At 34.1% G+C, this 21,102-nt stretch overlaps 1 protein-coding gene across 1 annotated transcript; it reads right to left on the bottom strand.

Moving 5' to 3' along the window:
* Nucleotides 1–19,248: 19,248 nt before the first annotated feature.
* Nucleotides 19,249–20,811, bottom strand: LOC111367556 (nudix hydrolase 17, mitochondrial-like). Its single transcript, XM_022988493.1, has 4 exons — nucleotides 20,597–20,811; nucleotides 20,386–20,500; nucleotides 20,206–20,289; nucleotides 19,249–19,778 (listed from the first exon to the last, which is right to left on the bottom strand). The coding sequence occupies exons 1-4, from the start codon at nucleotides 20,683–20,685 to the stop codon at nucleotides 19,473–19,475; spliced, it is 594 nt and encodes a 197-aa protein (XP_022844261.1). The 5' UTR covers nucleotides 20,686–20,811; the 3' UTR covers nucleotides 19,249–19,472.
* Between the last annotated feature and the right edge of the window lie 291 nt (nucleotides 20,812–21,102).

Below are 21,102 nucleotides of genomic sequence, written 5' to 3'. Positions count from 1 at the left end.
AAATTTTCACTTTCTATCTTATTCTTAATTGAACAGAACTTATCAAATATTTTCAATATTTGTGGCGTTCAAATTATCCGAACTTATCCAAGATTCATATGAAAGCCCAAGAACAACTAACCACTCAAAAAGTGTTTTGATTGAAAAACTTTAGTTGAGATAAATGATTTTTCAACTTTTGATCACTCAAAAAGTTTTTCAATAAATGAATGATTTGATCTTTAAAAGAGTGAAAAATAAGGTTGAGAGAATCAATAAAATACTTTACTTAATGCTCATGAACAGTTTAGTTGAATAGTGAAGAGAAAGTGATATTTATAGCTCTTAAAGATCTTCCTAACGTTCAAGACGCCCCACCAGACAAGGGTACTGGAGCGTTTGGTACGTATCGGACAAGGCTATTAGCCGTTTGTGAGACAGGTGTCAGAACGTTAAAAATTTTGACCGTTGGGCAAAGACCTGTACCGGATCGTCCGGCACGCCACCAGACCGTCCGGTAGCTCAAAAAAATAGATTTTGCCTTGAATGATTTTATTTTGAGCTCCCGAGATTTCTTTGCTAAATATTAAAATGTTATACCATTACATATAAATTCAAGAGTTCTAATATAGTTTTCTTCAATATGCTCGATCATCAAAGTTTATGACTTCGATCTTGATTCCTCTTGACATTGACATTCGTTTTGTTCTTCATGAGTGCATTTATCTTGTCCTATACATGAATCTTCATTTTGATGCGATGGTCAATTTGATTTCAACTATCATGATTCAAAAGTAGGTTTGTTAAAACCAAAATTAAATCTTGCTTGTTATAATCAAAACATAGACGGAAGTCAACCATGTCAACATCATACTCTTTATGGCATTCAACAAATTCATATCAAGGTTTATAGTTTTTGTGATCACGGGATCAAGATTTTGTTTGCGATTATCTTAGTTCTTTGATTCTATAGATTATTGGGTCAAGCTTCAAATAAGGATTTTAGCTTTCTTGGGGTTGTGATTCAATCTTTTATGGATTTCAGAGCTACTATTGTTACGTGAGTTTGAACCACTTTCAAACTTTTTAAAGTGTTAGAATACATATATAACTATATTAGATTATATTTTTTTTGCCACCTAATCCTTTAAATAGCACGTTAGAAATCACTGATGTTGCAACATTATTTCAGCCATTGTTTGGTTCAGCTACAATGTTAGATTAAAATTTAAGTCCAAGTTAACAATTAATTTTATTATATATTTCATAGGATAAACAATTTTCCAACTCTACATTCCATCAACTTTAATTAGAATAACTTTTACTAAACCAAACAAGGGTTTAATGTCTTCATAAGCCAAAAGTCTCATCCTAAGTTTGTTTTATGTTTATTTTCCCTATTAATAATAAAGCATCTTGGAGTTAAAAAGAAAAATTTACAAAAGCGCCTAAAAGTAACATTTGCTTAATTTTTGTTCAAGGGTTTAACATGTGTATAAATTTACAAAATGGATAACGATGAGATTTGATCTCAAGAATTTTCTTCGTTCTTCTTGTTAGCTTGATGCCCATTATTCGAGTAACGTTCAGTAAAATCACATTATGAATTGACGTTCGTTTATTTGCGTGTTATAATTTGAAGTGATTATCTAAGGTTCGATGATCATATAGGATGTCACAAATTGTATACTCGATGGATCAGGTATAATAAGACACAATTCGTGATGTAATCAAAATTATGTCGTTCATAATCGGTTTATAAAGTTTGGCGCTTTATGTTGATAAGATTGTATTATTCTTATTAAGATTTGTCTAGATCTTGAAATAGGAACAATAATGTGTTTCGATACACATTGAACGGGATCGTGTAGATAATTCATTTGTGACCGTTCGAAATGAGACTCTACTTGATTATCAAAAGGTCACATAAATCCTAAGTGAGTAATGTAATTGCTAGTTCACGTTTTTTGCGGTACCAATGAGTGAAGTCTTAAATAGAAGATTGATCTCGGTGCTTTGGGAATCGGGCCGAAATAATTAGAGATCATATACTTACAATAGTGGAATCCATTAATCATTGAGATGAGACGATCGTCACTCTAAGGTATTTTCCTAGGCAAATTGAATATGAGCTTAGTAGGTCGACGATGAGATCGTTAGACTTTACATTGTGATTTGATCACAATGAATTTGCCATATGAAAATGGGACTTACAGGGTAATACATGTTGAAAGGCAAAAATGTCATTTTGCCAGTTTCAACATATTGGCAGTTAAATGGGGGTTAACTTGTTAAAAGATAATTAGAGGATATTGTTATTGGATCATAATTTGCTTCTATAATTATCACTCGAATCGAGAGTGCAATCTCTATTTTTTGGTAGAATAAGCCGGGAGAGATTAATAGATGTATTTCAATTGGTCAAGAGTTGACCCAATTGGAAACATTTATTGGAGCTTGGGTCATATGAGTCCGGTTGGGTCCCTCTCTTGACTCCAATAAAAGGTATGTGACTTAATTGGTCTACTACAATAAAATTCAAGGAAATTTGTGCAATTTTCAAACCCCAATAGTGCACTATAAATATGCACTTTATTGGCATATTTTATAAGAGAATTAGGATTAGCCACTTTTCTCTTTCTTGAAAAGGAAATACACTTAGTGGAGAAAAATGGAGAAGATCTAAGGGAGGAAGCAATTGGCTAGGCCATTAAAAGCTCCTTCAAAAGGTTATCATCTCCCTTTTCTATGTGTGAGGATTTTTATAATACAATGATCTCAAGGTTACTAAAATCCTTATTTACATTGTTTTAATCTTCAAAGGAAAATTAACTTCCTATTGTGATGTTTAAAATCCATCAAGCAACAAATGATATCAGAGTCAAGGTTATTGTAAGCCTTGAGTATGATTAATTTTTTTTTTAAATCCTAGTGTAATATGCATTTTAGTTGGGTGGTGTTAGATTATTTGATTTTGACATGTTTATGCTTTAAATATATTTAAAGTTATTGTTGATACATTCATAATCACTTTTGGCCCTAGAATTTCTTTTTACTTCCTATTGTAATTCATTTGTTATAGTTATTCTCTAGAAATATTGTAAGCAATAAGGCACTAAGATTTTTGTATTTTTTCTTCATTTTCACACTTGTATTTTGAGGAAGAAATGTAATATTTGTTGCTGTATTTTCAATGAAGAGGAAGGAAGGACAAAATGCAAGAAAAACTCAAGAAACACCTAGCTGAGTGGTAGCGACAGCGGTGGCCGCCATGATCGGAGCAATGGCAGCTGCCACAACCAGACACTGGCCACGGCACGGTAGCCATGGCTGCTGCTGTGTTGCAGCAAGTTGTTGCGTGCAACAGCAGCTTGCTGCTGCTGCTGCTGCACAAAGGCAGTAGCAGGCTGTTGAGACACGCAGCAGCTAATGGGGCCGCCTTGTCGACGGCAGTGCCAGCGATCCCTTTTCGGGTCGTCGGAGATTGCGCCGCCGCCAGAGTTGTGTGTGCTTTGGTGTTGTGTGTGTTTTCTTACCAGGGTTTGAAAATTATGGAAATTTGGAATTTTTGGGCCTCTCTTTGATACTTGGACCAATGTTGTTGGATAATGGCCTTGTTGGTTTTAAGATTTTGACCTAAAAATTAAATTATTTTCATGTTACATGAGGTGGACTACAAAGAAGATTGAAGAATTGGGTTTAGATGTGGTCCAATGTAATTCTTTTTATCGATGTTGTAATTTAGATTCTTAGGATGGGCCATTAGTGATTATTATTCATTTAATTATCACTTTTACCATTTTATGGATGGATGAATGTTTAATTATTATCGCATATTATGTAAATTAAATGAAACACCACCCGGTGCACTAAAATCATATGCATTTACATTTAAATATTTTTTTATCACTCTAAATTAATTAGAGGTAGTTTAAAAATATTTTATATAATTAGTGTCATTATAATTGTTTATATTTGGCAGACTAATTAAGTGAAAATCCAACGGTGCAAAGTAATAAGTGGGAGAGGGTTTATATGCATGTATAAACCTACGGCCTCCTCTGTCATCCAATTTGTTATTAAAATACGTATGTTTAGTATCGAATTATATCGATCTACATATAGGAAAACTATATTATTTTAGATTAACTAAAATTGGATCTAGTAATAGAATTTCTTTAAAAATGAAATAATGGGATGATCATTCTATAAACGACATCTTATATATTTCAAATATTTTTTAAAATTATTGACGGAGGTTATTACATTTATATATGAATATTTTTTTGGGAGACTTCCTATAGAAGATTTCAACAAAATTATTCATAAGCCAAATAATAATCAATCCTCATTTTCTTGTGGCATGAAATGCCTAGCTCAATAAAATGAATGGGCGGTCCCAACCATACCAACAACTACATTGATCTCCTATAGAGGGCGTGTTAAAGGTTGTAAGGGTTTAAGGTTATTTATTACAAATATAGTTTTGGGTCTATATTTGCATATTCATATACATGCATCATACAAAGATTATTGCTCACTTTATTAATACGCGAATCGTTAATTTTACAGAAAAATGTCGCTTAATCCATTATCAGTAAAACTTAACAAAAATCAACTTGTGGGAGAAAACTACGTTGACTGGAAAAGGAATCTTAATATTGTTCTTACCGCTGAAAAACACAAATTTGTGTTGGATGAAGTTTGTCCCGAAACCCCTAAAGATGACTCCACGGAATCTCAAAAGGCTACAATGAAAAGTAGCATCATTCTGATGAGATGACCCGTTGTTACATTTTGGCATTCATGTCAAATGTATTACAACAGAAGCATTAGAATATGGAAACTGCTTTTGATGTAATGGAAAGTCTTAAAGAGATGTTTGGACATCAAAACCGACAAGCTAGACAAGCCTCCATTAGGGCAACCATGAACACACACATGAAATCGGGCGCATCTGTAGGGGACCATATGTTAACGATGATTAGTCACTTCAATGTCGCGGAGGTTTTAGGAGCTGACATTGATTTCGAGACGCAAATTGACATGGTCCTTGAGACTCTTCCTAAGATATTCTCACAATTTATAGTTGATTATAATCTACACAAGATGGACATGTCTTTGACGGAATTAATGAAAGAGCTCCAAAATGCTAAATCTGTTCTAAAGGCCAAAAGTGGAAGTGCTTTGATTGTTACAGTCAGACCCTCTCATCCTAAGCCTTTTGGTGGAAAAGAAGGAAAGAAGAGGAAGATGTCAAACAAAAAGCCATATAGAAAGTCAAAGGGAAAGAAAACTACTGCCGATGGAAAACCAAAGGGAAAGTGTTTTATTTGTGGACAAAAAGGTCACTGGAAGAGGAATTGCCCGAATTACCTAGCTAAGGGAAAGTATGGTAAAGGCAATAATGTCTTATTCATTAAGTCATGCTTAGTGGTTGACTCTACTAATAGCTAGATTGTAGATTCTGGAGTCACTAATCACGTTTGCAATTCTTTGCAGGGGTTTCAGGAAACCAAACATCTTAGTGAATGGGAGTACACTCTTAGGGTTGTCATAGGAGCAGTGGTATCTGCTAAAGCTATTGGCACTTTTACTTTATGTTTTGAGAATTATAGGCATTTGATATTAGATGACTGTTATTATGTTCCCGAACTTATATGGAACTTGGTTTACGTTGCAATTTTATATCATGTTGGTTATTCGGTACGTTTACCCGTTCTACAGTGGTTATTAAGTTGAATAATTATGTTATATGTTCGGGTCATATGGTTAATAGTCCTTATGTCTTAAGTCCTTTGATTGGCTCTGTACATAACACTACTACTGCTAAGAAAAGAAAGAGGTTGTCTCGTATTAATGAAACTCTCTTATGGCATCTTAAATTGGGTCATATTAATCTAAATAGGATTCAAAGATTGGTAAAGGATGGTCCTTTAAATGAGTTAGAGATGGAATCTATACCAACTTGTGAATCTCATATAGAAGGAAAGATGACCAAGAGGCCCTTTAAGGCTAAGGGACCTAAAGAGGTTTTGGAATTAGTACATTTCGATGTTTATGGACCTATTAGTACTCGGGGTAGAGGAGGATACGAGTACTTCATCACCTTCACAGATGATTACTCTAGATTTGGATACATATACCTTATGTCTCACAAATTCGAAGCTTTGTAGAAATTCAAGGAGTTTCGAACGGAAGTTGAGAAACAATTAGGTAAGAGTATCAAGGCCCTTCAATCCGATCGAGGTGGTGAGTATCTATCCCAAGAGTTTAAGGTCTATTTATCGGATAATCAGATATTTTCCCAATTGAGTACACCAAGAACTCTCCAACAGAATGGTGTCTCGAAAAGAAGAAATCGAAGTCTTTTAGATATGGTAAGATCAATGATGAGTTATTCCTCATTGCCTATATCCTTTTGGGGATATGCACTACAAAAAGTCATTTATATCTTGAATTTGGTACCATCTAAGTCAGTTCTCAAGACACTTCTTGAATTGTGGAATGGGCGCAAGCCCAATTTACACCCCATTCGAATATGGGGATGTCCTACACATGTGCTAAAGGGAAAGATGGAATCAAGATCAGATGTTTGTTTCTTTGTAGGATATTCAAAAGGAACAAGAGGTTACTACTTCTATAATCCTCTTGATAAGAAGGTATTTGTTAGCACAAATGTAACCTTCTTAGAGGATAAGTATATAGAAGAACACAGGCCTACTACTAAGATTCTATTGGAAGAGATGTTAGAACATGATTCAAACAACTCAATTCCAGATTTTCGCATAGAATCTAATAGTGATGACTTGAAACTCCTAGTGAACTAATGGTTGCTGATGAAGCAAGTGAGCAAGTGATGCCCACAGGGCCTCATAGGCAAATAGAACCAGAGGTAGTAGAGAACGAGGCACCCATTGTTGTATCTCCAATGTCCCTTCAAATGGGGATAATGATGATCTTGTTCCTAACCAAGGACAGGATCAAGCAGTGGGAAGAGAGGAAGGACCTTTGGTCAGACTGGACAATTAGGCACGTTCAACCATTACTCGTAGTGGGAGGGTGGTGAGACTACCTTCTAGGTATTTGCTCTATGGAGAATCCTATCAGGTAATCTCTACCGAGGAAGAAGAAGATCCCACTTCGTTTAAGGAAGCAATGGAGGATGTAGACTTTGAATCATGGAAATTAGCCATAAACTCAGAAATGGAATCTATGTATTCCAACAGGATTTGGGATCTTGTAGATACACCTAATGGGGTAAAGCCTATAGAATGCAAGTGGGTCTATAAAAGGAAAAGAGGTATAGATGGAAACGTTGAAACCTTCAAAGCAAGGCTAGCAGCCAAGGGTTTTACCCAAAGAGAAGGCATCGACTATGAAGAAACCTTCTCATCGATTGTCATGCTTAAATCTATTCGAGTCCTTTTATCCATTGCCGCTCATTATGATTATGAGATTTGGTAAATGGATGTCAAGACATCATTTTTAAATGGACGTCTTGAGGAGACCATTTATATGATGCAACTTGAAGGGTTTGTGAAAGAAGGCCATGAAAGAAAAGTTTGCAAGTTGCAGAGGTCCATTTATAAACTCAAACAAGCATCCAGATCTTGGAATGTAAGATTTAATCAAACCATCAAGACCTATGATTTTGAGCAAAATTTGGATGAACCTTGTGTATACAAGAGAATACAAGGAAAGAAAATAGTTTTTCTAATTCTTTGTGTAGATGACATTCTACTCATTGACAATGATGTAGGGACATTGTCATTTGTAAAAAAATGGTTGTCACAGCAGTTTGATATGAAGGACTTGGGAGAAGCTAGTTATGTTTTGAGAATCCGTATCTAGCAAGAAAGAAAAAATAGAAGGATTGCATTATCCCAAACTTCATATATTGACAAAATATTGTCCAGATTTGCAATGCAGAATTTCAAAAAGGGACAACTTCCTTTTAGACATAAAATTCATCTATCTAAAGAGCACTGTCCCAAGAATGCAACGGAGATAGATTATATGAGAAATGTTCCTTATGCTTCGACTGTGGGAAGTCTCATGTATGCTATGCTTTGCACTAGACCGGATATTTGTTATGCTGTGGGTATTATTAGTCATTATCAATCTAATCCAGGACCAGAACATTGGTTAGCGGTGAAGCATATATTCAAGTATCTTCTGAAAACGAGAGATTATATGCTTGTCTATTCAGGACATGATCTAAATCCTATTGGATATATTGATTCCAATTTTCAATTTGATCGTGACTCTAGGAAGTCTACACCGGGATCAATATTTACACTGGGAGGTGGAGTTGTGGTATGGAGAAGTATCAAGCAATCTTGTATTACTGATTCCACCATGGAGGCAGAATATGTAGCGGCTTGTGAAGCTGCTAAAGAAGCTGTATGGTTCAAGAAGTTTATTTTTAACCTTGATATAGTACCTTTGACAATGGGGCCCATAATACTTTATTGCGATAATAGTGGGGCGGATGCCAATGCTAATGAATCCAGGAGTCATCAGCGTAGCAAGCACATCGAGAGAAAATATCACCTTGTTAGAGATATTGTTCATCGAGGAGACGTGACGGTTAGTAAGTGCATCAGTAGATAATCTTGCAAATCCGTTCACTAAGACCTTGCAAGCTAAGGCTTTTGATGGACATCTTAAGGGGATGAGTATTCTTAATATGTCACATATACTCTAAGAAGGGCAAGTGGGAGATTATTAGCTTGATGCCCATTCTTCGAGTAGTGCTCTATAAAATCACATTATGAATTGCGTGTTATATTTTGAAGTGATTATCTAAGGTTCCATGATCATATAGGATGTCACAAATTGTATACTCGATAGATCAGGTATAGTAATACACAATCCTGATGTGATCAAAATTATGTCGTTCACAGTTGGTTCATAAAGTTAGACGCTTTATGTTGATAAGATTATATTGTTCTTATTAAAATTTGTCTAGATGTTGAAATAGGAACAATAATGTGTTTCGATGCACATTGAACGGGACCACGTAGATTACTCATTTGTGACCGTTCGAAATGAGACCCTACTTGATTATCAAACAGGTCACCTAAATCCTAAGTGAGTAATGTACCTTTGATTGCTAGTTCAAGTTCTTTGAGGTATCAATGAGTGAAGTCTTAAATAGAAGATTGATATCGGTGCTTTGGGAATCGTGCAGAAACAATTAGAGATCATATACTTACAATAGTAGAATCCATTAATCATTGAGATGAGACGATCGTTACTCTAAGGTATTTTCCTAGGCAAATTGAATCTGAGCTCAGTAGGTCGACGATGAGATCGTTGTACTTTACATTGTGATTTCACAATGAACTTGTCGTATAAAAATGGGACTTAGAGGGTAATACATGTTGAAGGGCAAAATGGTCATTTTGCCAGTTTCAACATATTGGCGATTGAATGGGGGTTAACTTGTGGAACGATAATCAAAGGATATTGTTATGAGATCATAATTTGCTTCTATAACTATCACTCGACTCAAGAGTACAATCTCGATTTTTTAGTAGAATAAGCCGATATTAATAAATGTATTTCAATTGGTCAATAGTTGACCCAATTGGAAACATTTATTGGAGCTTGGGTCATGTGAATTTAGGGGTGTCAAAAAGGCTCGGTGGTTCAGGCGGCTCATGACTCGGCTCGGGAAAAGCCCGAGCTCGCCCGGCTCGTAGCTGGTAGTGACCGAGCCTAGGCTCGGGTCGAGCCTCAAAATAAGAGGTCGGCCCGAGCCCGAGCAAGCCCGTGTGGCTCGCCGAGCCACACGGGCTGGCTCATGTCACGGGCCATTTTTGGCCCGTGACAATAATGCTCGGCCCGAGCAAATTAAAGGACAAAAAAAATTTTAAAAAAATTTGACCTGCTGCAAAAAATTTGACCTGCTGCCTAGGCAGCTATAAAGCTGTCTTTTTAGACAGCTTTATAGCTGCATTTTTTACGTAGCGTTACATTGTTACCTTTAATCGTATAGATTTTGAAATTCAAATTTGAAAAATAACGTGGGTTTTTTATCTATAAATACGGGATGATTTTTGAAGTTTTAAATCACTTTGCTATCGATTTTAATTCGCATTATTTCTATATTATAGATTCAGATTCAATTATTCAAGTTTCAATTTCTTCTTTTTCACTTCTCATATAACAATTAATATATTCAATTTCTTTCACTCTACAGTCTAATATTCTGTATTTTTTATTATACTAGTTATTATGGATTTCACAAGTGATGAAGTTAATCCGTTTGGCGATAGCTCGAGTACTCTATCTAATTACGATGCATGTGAAAATGTTCCAATTAATTTGGAGGATATTGAATAGGAAGAAGTTCAAGTACTCGAGATAAAAAGGTCAAAAAAAGAATCATCGGACTGCTGGCAACATATGACACGAAAAAAAATTGATGTTCAAAATGGAGTAGATATTTGGAAAGCATGTTGCAATTACTGTGGCAAAGAACTTAGTTGGAAGCCTGGCTCGAGCACAACGCATTTGAATAGACACGTATTAAGGAGTTGCAAAGCAAAACCAGCCGATCTCGACTCGAAACAGACCGAACTAGTGTTTGGCGGTTCTAATTCTACTCTTTCCACCTTTGTATATTCACATGAAAGATTTCGTGAAGGAATGGCTGCATACATGGCTGCAGCAGAGATGCCGCTTACGATGATAGACTCAATACACTTTACCCGACTCGTGCAGAAATATCTCCAACCCAGGTATTCTTCTTATTCTAGAAATACTCTTCGTTCGGATAGCATAAAATTATATAATAGAAGAAAACAAATTACTATTGAAGGTCTAAAAAGTTTTAATAGTGTTATATCGTTTACTTCTGATGTATGGACTGGTTGTAATAGAAAAGGTTATATTGCTGCTACGGCTCATTATATTGATCACCTGTGGCTTTTACATAAAAGAATTATTGCATTCAGATATGTAGAATTTTCTCATAATGCCACTAACATATACATGGCTTTAAAAGATATCATACAGGAATATGGTATACAAGATATGGTTTGAAGTTTTACTTTTGATAATGCTGCAGTGAACAAAGTTATTATTGAAAGATTTATTGCTGATCTTAACCCCGTATTTGGAAATTTATTTTTTCATCAACGTTGTGTATGTCATATTATTAATTTGATTGTAAAAGCTGGATTTGAACATATAAGTTCACCTTTAGATAAAATTAGACAAGCAATAAATTTTATTATTGTATCACCAGTAAGAAAATAAGCATTTAATAGTTTGTGTGCAGAGTATGGATTACAGGAGAAATCATTTGCTAATGATGTAACACATAGGTGGAACTCTACATATCTTATGTTACATTCGTGTGAAAATTACGATAAAGTAATTTCACTATATTATAATAGTAGGCATACACTCGGACCCGAACATAATTTGAAAGATTGGGAATTGACTATTGCATTTTACGTGAAAAAATTCTTACAACCTTTTTTCGATGCTACAAAGGAATGTAGCGGTGTTTATTACCCTACATCTTCTCTTGTTTTATAACATTTTTTCTACATTTCACAAGCATTTCATAAATATAGGAATTTGCCACTTTTTGCTAATGTAGTCCGCTCTATGGAGTTAAAATTTTGTAAATATTGGGAAGAGTTGCCTTCTTTATTTCTTTTAGCTTCAGTAATGGACCTTCGACTTAATTTAACTGGCACAAAAACTATTGTCAAGGGAATATCAAATTTTTTGAATATAGAATTATCACACGTGAATATAGAATCTTTTTTATGTGAAATGTATAATTATTATGCTGAAAAGGAAGGTCAACGTAGTTCTACTTCCCAAAGTTCTTTTTCAAGAAATATTTCAACAAATTTCGAAAATTTATGGAATTATTTAAATAGCAATACAAGTGTTCATTCATTTAGTTCTAGTTCTAGCTTATCAACATCTAGAGCGATTAATATTGGTGGTACAAATCTTGAAATTCTTTCTGAGTTAGCTAGGTATATGTGCGTGGATGTTCGTAGTGTGTTGCAACCGAACAAATTACAAGAATTTAGTTTTTTAAATTGGTGGAGATGTAACGAAAGGCAATATCTAATTGTATCAAAAATTACACGTAATCTACTAACACCTCCGGTGTCTATGGTAGCATCGGAGGCTGCATTCAGTTTAGGTAGTCGAATTTTATCAGATGAACGATCAAGACTAAAAGAAGATATATTGGAGGCTTTGATATGCTTGAAGGATTGGGAATGTGTAGAATTACGTGCTCAAGAACATGTTGATAGTATAATGGCCGAAGAGTTGCGTCATATCCAAACATAGGATGTTGTAAGTTTTTAAATTAATTATTTTTCTTTCAGAAATGTATTTTTTAAATTTATTTTATTCAAGAAAATTGTACACGAAATATTTTATTCGTGTATAATTTTAACTCCGCCTACGTTGATTGTAGTCGGTCCCAAGAGGCCCGGAAAAAGAAGGAGGGTTGTAATTTGTAACTTTTATTTATTTTGTTATTCGTATAAATTACATAATTTTGAAAGTTGTACTTTTATTTAATTTGTCATTTGTATAAATAATAAATGATGCAATTTTTAAATTCTTTCAAAAAAATGTCATTAAACAATTTCTTTGCTTTTTACATTAAACAAATTGCACCACAAAAATTGGCATGTGAAAAAAATGTCATTAAAAATTACAAAAAAAAATTAAAAAAATCGAGCTGGCCCGAGCTTTGCCTTATTTTTTTGGCCGAGCTTTGGCTCGGCTCGGCTCGGACAAAAAAAAAGCCCGCTACGATTTACTCGAGCCGAGCCCAAGCCGAAAATTTCGACTCACGAGCAGGCTCGATTCAGCTCGTTTACATCCCTATGTGAATCCGGTTAGGACCCTCTCTTGACTCCAATAAAATGTGTGTGACTTTATGGGTCTACTACAATAAAGTTCTAGAAAATTTGTGCAATTTTCGAAGCCTAATAAGGCATTATAAATATGCACTTTATTGGCATATTTTATAAGAGAATTAGGGTTGGTTACTAATCACTTTCTTGAAAAGGAAATACATCTAATAGAGAATAAGGGAGAAGATCTAAGGGAGGAAGCAATTGGATAGGCCATTAAAAGCTCCTTCAAAAGGTTATCATCTTTCCTTTCTATATGTGAGGATTTTTATAATCCAATGATCTCAAAGTTACTAAAATCCTTATTTATATGGTTTTAACCTTCAAAGGAAAATTAATTTCCTATTGTGACGATTAAAATCCATTAACCAACACTCCTACCACATTGAGTTACTTGGGAAGGTCTTTCGCTAAGCATAAGCCCAATTCCAGGCATTATCTGATCCTTAATAGACTAAATAAAGAGTTTAGCCTCAAAAGGATAGAGGTGGAGTCTTCCATCTTGCTTGCTTCTCACCTATGTATATAAAATTAGTTTTGAACAAGTACCACTTTTTTAGGATCAAAAGTAAAAGATATGCATGGGAATGTAAAGCAATCATGCATGGAATCATGCTACATAAATTTGTAATCTGTACGTGTTATTTGCATCGTTGAACTTCTGTAAATTTGCAATATCCAGGCTGTAGTGGAGAGCTCATGGAAGAAAGTGCTTTGAGCCTTTTCAATCTTTTAGTAGCGTGAGTGAGTTTCTCTTTTTCGGAGCTAACAACTTTGTTGAAACAGGACAAACCCCAACAACAATTATTGGAGCCCACAAGCAACGAATTACTTGTCAGTAGGGATTCAAAATGAAGAAGCTACCCATTTCACCTGTTAGAACTTGTTCTCCTTGAAACTCATACGTGGTAGGACGACCTTTATGTCGTGTAAATAAATTTAGACCCTCCTAAACTTTAGAAGATTTTTTCAAATATTTGAATAACATAATAGTCGGTTGGTTGAATGTAACTTGCACTTTATTATTAAATTGAACGAGCAATTAAGCGTCTTCGACCACTTTATGATAATATAAATTGAGTGAGTGCTTGATTGGTGAAGTTTAGGGTGACAAACATTTATTGTGATTGAAAGTTAATAGAGTTCACGACCGATAAACGAGGTTTAACACCCTGTTTTGTCTAGGTCATGATGTGCACTATCTTACAATTTTGGGTGAGCAATATGTCTTGATTGCAAAATTGTGCTTTTTGAGTAGTGACACTAATGGGCTTGGACTTCAATGAGCTAGAAAAAGTATTAAAATTAAATTCTACAACACGATAATGCAAAAAAATAAAATTTCACTTGACTGCCATATAAACTACCATAATCCTAAACTTCATACCTGACAATTTCTGTAAGCTTTTGGTTTCTTTGATCGATTCCGCTACACAAACAGGAGCAAAAAACAAGGGTTATCTCCAGGCTGATGTGTAGTTTTTTCCAAAGTCCATTTCCCTCCAGCTTTAATCATTTTTAATTAATTATTCGATGACGTGCCACCAAATTTTAAATCCTTGTCAAGAGCCTGTCAATGACCCTGTCCAACTAGCTTTATTGTTCTTTGATATATCAGTAAGTCAGACCGATTGACGTGGTTAAATACATTTGTTTGTAATTGAAAACACGATAGCAAGAACAGAAGTGGACAGTTCAATAGAGACTAGACGATATTCAATTATTGAAGCTTGAATTATACAAGTCCTAAGGGAGCAACGTACAAGTCACGATATGGTGACTTTTTTCCCTTGTCCTTTTGTCTCATTTCCTACCTCTAGTTCTTGGATTTTTGAATTATACAAGTTTGAGTTATTGAAACTTGAATTATATTTAAGTATTGAAAATCCAAATTTTTTCACGCGTGCACTTGTAACTAGAACGAAGCTTCATCATAATATAACTACTCGAAGTCAGTTGAATTTGTACTTGTACGTTGGAGTCATACTTTACGTTCCTGTCCAGAATTTTCTATATATTATCTCAACAATGTTATAAAAATAATAAAAATAGAAGAGCAATTTCACATTATCCAAGTAGAAACAAGCACTACAATTTGTCAAGTAATACAAGGATGGAATAAGATTGAACAAAGAATGTCACCTTCAAAATTGTCGGATTTAAACCATCGCCAGTCCTCGCTTTTGGTCACTAAAGGATAAGATGCTCTTCACGAAGGGCTAACAATTCTGTGCTCTTGAAACGTTAATCTCATCATGCATTTATGTGGTTATATATGTCCTATAGAGTGAAACAAAAACGCCCGTGTACAACTAAAACAAGACGAGTAACTCAAGATTTCGACTACACATAATTTTAAAATTTTAAATTTACAGAAGAAGTCAAACATAGTATCGGAACAACCAAAATGCATAAAGAAAGGCACTACAAAAACAGGGCCTAATGATAGCCCTGTTGACAAGGGCTAAGGTGACGGTGCCTCAGCCCCTGATCTGAATTGATGCTCAATTTAGATCGGGGGCTAAGGTGGCGATAGGGCTTCTCATCAGGCCAGTTTGTTTAGAATTTATTCATTCATAAATTCAGGTCTTTTTAATTCATTTATGGCAATTAAACACGTGTATTAGTTAGGCCTGTTTGATAAAAATTTGAATCTAAAATGCACTGATTGAATGTAGACGTGTCATCTTTTAAAAATATTAACTTTAATATTTTTAAATGAGGTGGGACTTTGATAACTAAACAAATTTCATCCAATGAACAACAATGTGTTGTCCAATTATTGTAAGAGAGGATTTCGGACGTGGCACGGCTTGATTGCAAAGGAAGGCATGTTGCTCTATCAATCAAAACACAGTTAAAACATCCTTTCAAATGTTAGGTCCACCTCCTCATATTTTGTAGATATGCATCTTAAGTGCTAAGAAACATTAATTAACTAGAAAATTTCAAGCAAATCATCCTTATGTGATCAAGTTTTAAGAGCTACATTTAACATATTCATTATCTTTGTATTTAGCACGTGTCTACTCCAGCTTTTTCACCCAAAAAAAAAAAAATAAAAAATCAATTTTCTAACCTTTTTTCCTCAGTCGAAACCCACATGTGAGAGAATTGGTCAAAAAAATCGATTGCAATGGTAATAAAAATCCTTTTTTTGTCCAAAAAATCAGTACCAGAAATACACTTAGTTTCCGAAAGTTGGATTTAAAAGATGTTTTCTCTGATGTTTTTATTATCCTTTTTTATCTGTAGATAATTAGTTAAGTTACTTCGAAATTGACCTTTTATTAAATATGTCTCACAATAACAATATAATATTATTAGATAAACTTCATGTACTTGTAATTAGAGCTTATATATCCATAAGGATATCAAGCAAAATCTTAAGAAAATAATAGAAAAATAGTCTTTGAGTACAACCGGTATATCTCGAACTCTACAATACTTCATTATGCATACCCTTAAAAATATCCAAGTGACTTCAATAGTAAATCTCCTAATATAGATTCGAGCTACACATGAATTGTATTTTATTTAATCACGTGTGCAATGGAGAGTCCACTGCTACCTAAATGCTAAACACCGATATTTGCTACATAATATTACTCTTGGACTATAGTTTAATGAATAATGATTCATCAATACTGTTACTGATCACCACCTAATTAGACAATAGAATATTATCACATTGTCCAGTAAAACCAAATTGTCATTGGATGGTGATCATGTGAAGAATCATATACTACAACCTAGTACATGATTAATCATGTGTCATTTCATTAGATGAAACATGTAGTGTTACATGACATTACATTTGGATCATAATTTATTAAACAATGCTATTCATCAATACTAATGTTGATCACAATTCAACGAGGCAACGGGATACTGCCACGTTATCCAATAAAACCCAATTGTCATTGGATGGTGCTCATGTGAAGAATCATATACTACAACCTAGTACATAATTAATCATGTGTCGTTTCATTAGATGAAACATGTAGTGTTACATAACATTAGATTTGGATCATAATTTATTAAACAATGCTATTCATCAATACTAATGTTGATCACAATTCAACGAGGCAACGGGATACTGCCACGTTATCCAATAAAATCCAACTGTCATTGGATGGTGATCATGTGATGAATAGCATTAATCCAATTTAGTACATGATGAATCATTTGTCATTTTATTGGATGACTCATTAGCTTATTTTCTGTTTGTCAGGGGTTAAAATTTTAATTATAATTTAAAGCAAAGTCAATAATTAATTTTAATCATATATTTCATAAAATTCATAGCTTTTTAACTACATATTTCATTAACTTTTGTCATGATTTAATTTAAATTTCCTCCGGATAGAGCCTAATACATTTTTTCAAATAAGTACATGATCAAGCTAGTGTAATTTCGTTGATGACTCATTAGCTTAAGATATTTTTTTTCTATACAGTACATGATCAATCATGTGTCATTTCATTGGATTACTTATTATTGATATATTTTCCAATTTGCTACCTCATCAATCGGGTGTCATGTCGTTGGATGACTCATTAGCTTACTATATCTTTTCTTGGAAAAAGTCGATTGTACAGGAAAAATATTTTACAGAAATCGACCAGACACTCACCTACCCCCATATGAATTAAAATATTGTAAAAAATAACTCACCCACCCCTGCATGTGTGTATTTTGTACTGATTCCGTACATTTATTTTCTGCATGTGTATCTTGGCAATTTTTATTTTTATTTTTATTTTTATATGTACATTCTAAAAGTCTTCTTCAATCTTCTTGCACAAGTAGAGTCAACAACAGGATTTAAAATCAGAAGACATGTGTTAAAAATTCATCGGACAACTTGGAGGAAAAAAAAAAAAGCCATTTAGATACTCACATTTTCTTTTAACTATAACCAGAGAGTACATACATAGAAAATTTATTTAATAAAAATTATCAATAATAAATTTTTTATGTAAACTTATCAATAACTTTTAGGAGGAATAGTCGCAAAATGTGTTAATAATAAATGAGTAATAATTATAAATAAGTAGTTGATAATGCGATTTAGCCCTTGCTTGGTACCAATTAAAACGAAAATTTGGACCATCGGGCTCAATGTTTAAAGAGATGGATTTGAAGTTCTGGTCACATCAATCGGACCCACATAGCTTGCGTGTGCTATATTTGATCCATATCAACATTGCACAGTGACCATTTTTACCCTCATGAATATGGTTTGAATTTGTTCCCATTTGTCCTATATGAGTTGTGCAATAATGAGTAAATGCTACTACATTTGTCTAAATACTTGTTAGCCGATTTTCAATAAAAATTAAATTATTAAATGCCGGACCAACTGTCCAAATTCTGGTTTTCATCACTCTCAAACAGGGGCTTAGTCTGAATTAAAAATAAAAAATTTGTATTCATTTTTCCTGATATTATGCATCGATCACGTATATCATGACGAATTCTTCAAACTTATAAGCGACTAATAAGTGTATGTGAACATTTTCAAACTAACAAATCTAAATTGCTAACTGGACAAACTAGAAAGAAAGGAGCAAAAGAGATGGGTATGGTAATCGACTAAATTAGTCAAAAGAGATTGCGTTTTTAAGGAGTATTTTTCAACATTTCTTCTATTGATGAAACTACTGAAATGTGTTAAAAAATAATAATAAATAAATAAATAAAGTGAAGTGATTCACTTGTATGGATTGTTTCAAGTAAATTCTATACAAATCTTTATTTCAATATGGGTTTTGATAAACGAACAGGGGCTATGATTTGACGCCCTATCATAGGGGCGAGCCTGCAATGGCCCTTGTCACCATTGCAAAACCCATTTCAATATAATCAATTTCCCTACAATAGACATTATTAAAATTGACAAGAACCACATGCTTTAACCTGACTTTACACTTGCACCCATGTTCTAATGGACCATATCGAAGTTGCCTTTATGCTAATCGATAAAATTCGGGACATGTTCTTGTAACCTATCTACCATGACAAATGCTCTACACTTGACAATACAAGGAAAGATAAAGCCCACCACCAGCAATTATTCAAGCAGTTAAAAGTCTAAATCCCTTAATCAATGGCTAGCAATCAGATCTCCTGATTAGGTGGATGTCCCCCTGCACATGGCATCTATTGACATAATTTCAAAACTCAAACTAACTGGCCGGTTCGACTTCAAAGCCGGCTGAGCAGAGAGTCGACCGGCTAGGATCACACTATTAGTCCGAGTATTCTCACAAAGAAAAAATACGCGATTTTAATTGTATCCCCTAAAAGCGACTATAAAAATATGAATTGTTTCATCAAGAATACAAAAAATCACGAAAAAGTTCTCAGACGAATGCATGATGCATCGATTTGCATTGATGAAAAACTGTTTTACATAATCAAAACATCGATACCTTGGCAAACAACTTTAAGTGGCTTTTCAACCAACTTAATCTGTACAAGACTTGCAATTACAAGAAAACGAAACAAGAGCTACATATTTGTTAATTCCTGTCAATGTTTTCTTCAAATTGAAGCCAATCTCGCAATTCTCTTCAGAAAACCTTCAAAACTTTGCTGCTATGAGTTAAACTTCCTTCCTCTCTCGAACAGCTTTCTGTTTTAGCCTCAACAACACCTTGTCCATGTGATGTGAGGCGACTGACTAATTTTTCCAAGGCTTCCTTCATCCACCAATAATGGCAAACTTTCCTAGCTTCTCTTACACTTATCCATATTCTTTGACGGACATCTTTCTCCGGCCAAAATTCAAGCTGCTCTTTGACAAGTAATGGAAACATTCGTCCCTCGTAACAGTTGCCGTTGTTGTTGCTTTGGAAGCACCATTTACCCAATTCAGACTGCAAAAGAATCCCATTTTTCGTATAAACATACGTAGAAACTAACATGTGATTGTTTCTCTTGACGATTTAAAGATCAATTTGTTAATTAAAGTTACATTGTTTGGATTGGTTGTTAAGATAAAATCTTCTGAAGCAACAAAGACAACATTTTACCAAGAAAATCAGGGGAAACCCCTTGCTGCTATATCATAAGCAACAATAAGCAAAACTGGGTAACACAGCTAAGATACCAAACAAACAAGCATTTAATTGCACTAGAAACTAATATTTTCAGACAAAATCTCTATGTTAAACTTGAAAAAAATAGACGAAAAGACTCAAATCTCTTTGAATCCTCAAACTGAGGTTATGAATATCTCTCATTTGTCAAATTAGTGTTCATAAATTGATTTGCAAACCGGACCACAAGCCTTAAGTAACTAACCCCAACATCGCCAAGTACCCCGGCTTCTTCCACTGTCTCGCGCAATGCGGCGTCTTTAATGGATTCATCTTCCTCCCAACCTCCCTGGTAATTAATAACAACACATCATTAATTTCTCAAAAATTGTCTATAATATAATCTGGTCTTAACGAATTGGTATCAGTAGACAGTAAATAGTACCTTTGGAAACAACATCCCTTTGCCTTTTCTCTGAGAACTAATAAGAAGAACTTCAATCGCATCCTCATCAACTACAGATTTCCCATTAACACTTTTATATCTATACGGAATACATCTGCACATTCACAACATGTATAAATTCATAAGTTTTGGTGAATCCCACTTCAATTCAATCAGAAAACTTAACGAAAATTTCCCATAAAATGCATACCCGACAACTTGGCGATGTCCATGAAAATTGTAACGCTGCAGATGCCTACCAGTGCGAGAAACAAGAGAAACCATGTTCTTCAATTCCATTCTCTTTTGCAAAAACTTAAGAAAATTGAAGGTTTTGGAAGGCCAATAATGAAAATAAATGATGATAGTTGAAAACTGAGAAGGAAAGCATTAATTATTAAGTGCAGAAGTGAGGCCACAAGGTTTTAAAGACAAATGATGAAGACTTCGTCAATACGTTTATCGTATTGTACCAGAAACAGTTGAAAGAATAATGACCATTTTAAATTCTCTCTTTCACAAACACACGGAAAATATTTAGCCCCTATTTGTCATCCATTTTTTTTCATTTTTTTTTTACAGTACTCATTTTCAATCATACATTATTTATTAAAATAATATTACACACAAATAAAAAAAAAATTTTTTTAACCACACATTTTAACAGCAATCACTATTCCATAAAACATTCTTCCCAAATAATGTCTGAAAAACACA

The sequence above is a fragment of the Olea europaea genome, chromosome 18 (genome assembly GCF_002742605.1).
Source record: "Olea europaea var. sylvestris chromosome 18, O_europaea_v1, whole genome shotgun sequence".
In the NCBI taxonomy this organism is placed as follows: Eukaryota; Viridiplantae; Streptophyta; class Magnoliopsida; order Lamiales; family Oleaceae; genus Olea; species Olea europaea.
Note: the sequence above shows the minus strand (reverse complement) of the source record. Positions and strands in the feature narration are given on the sequence as shown.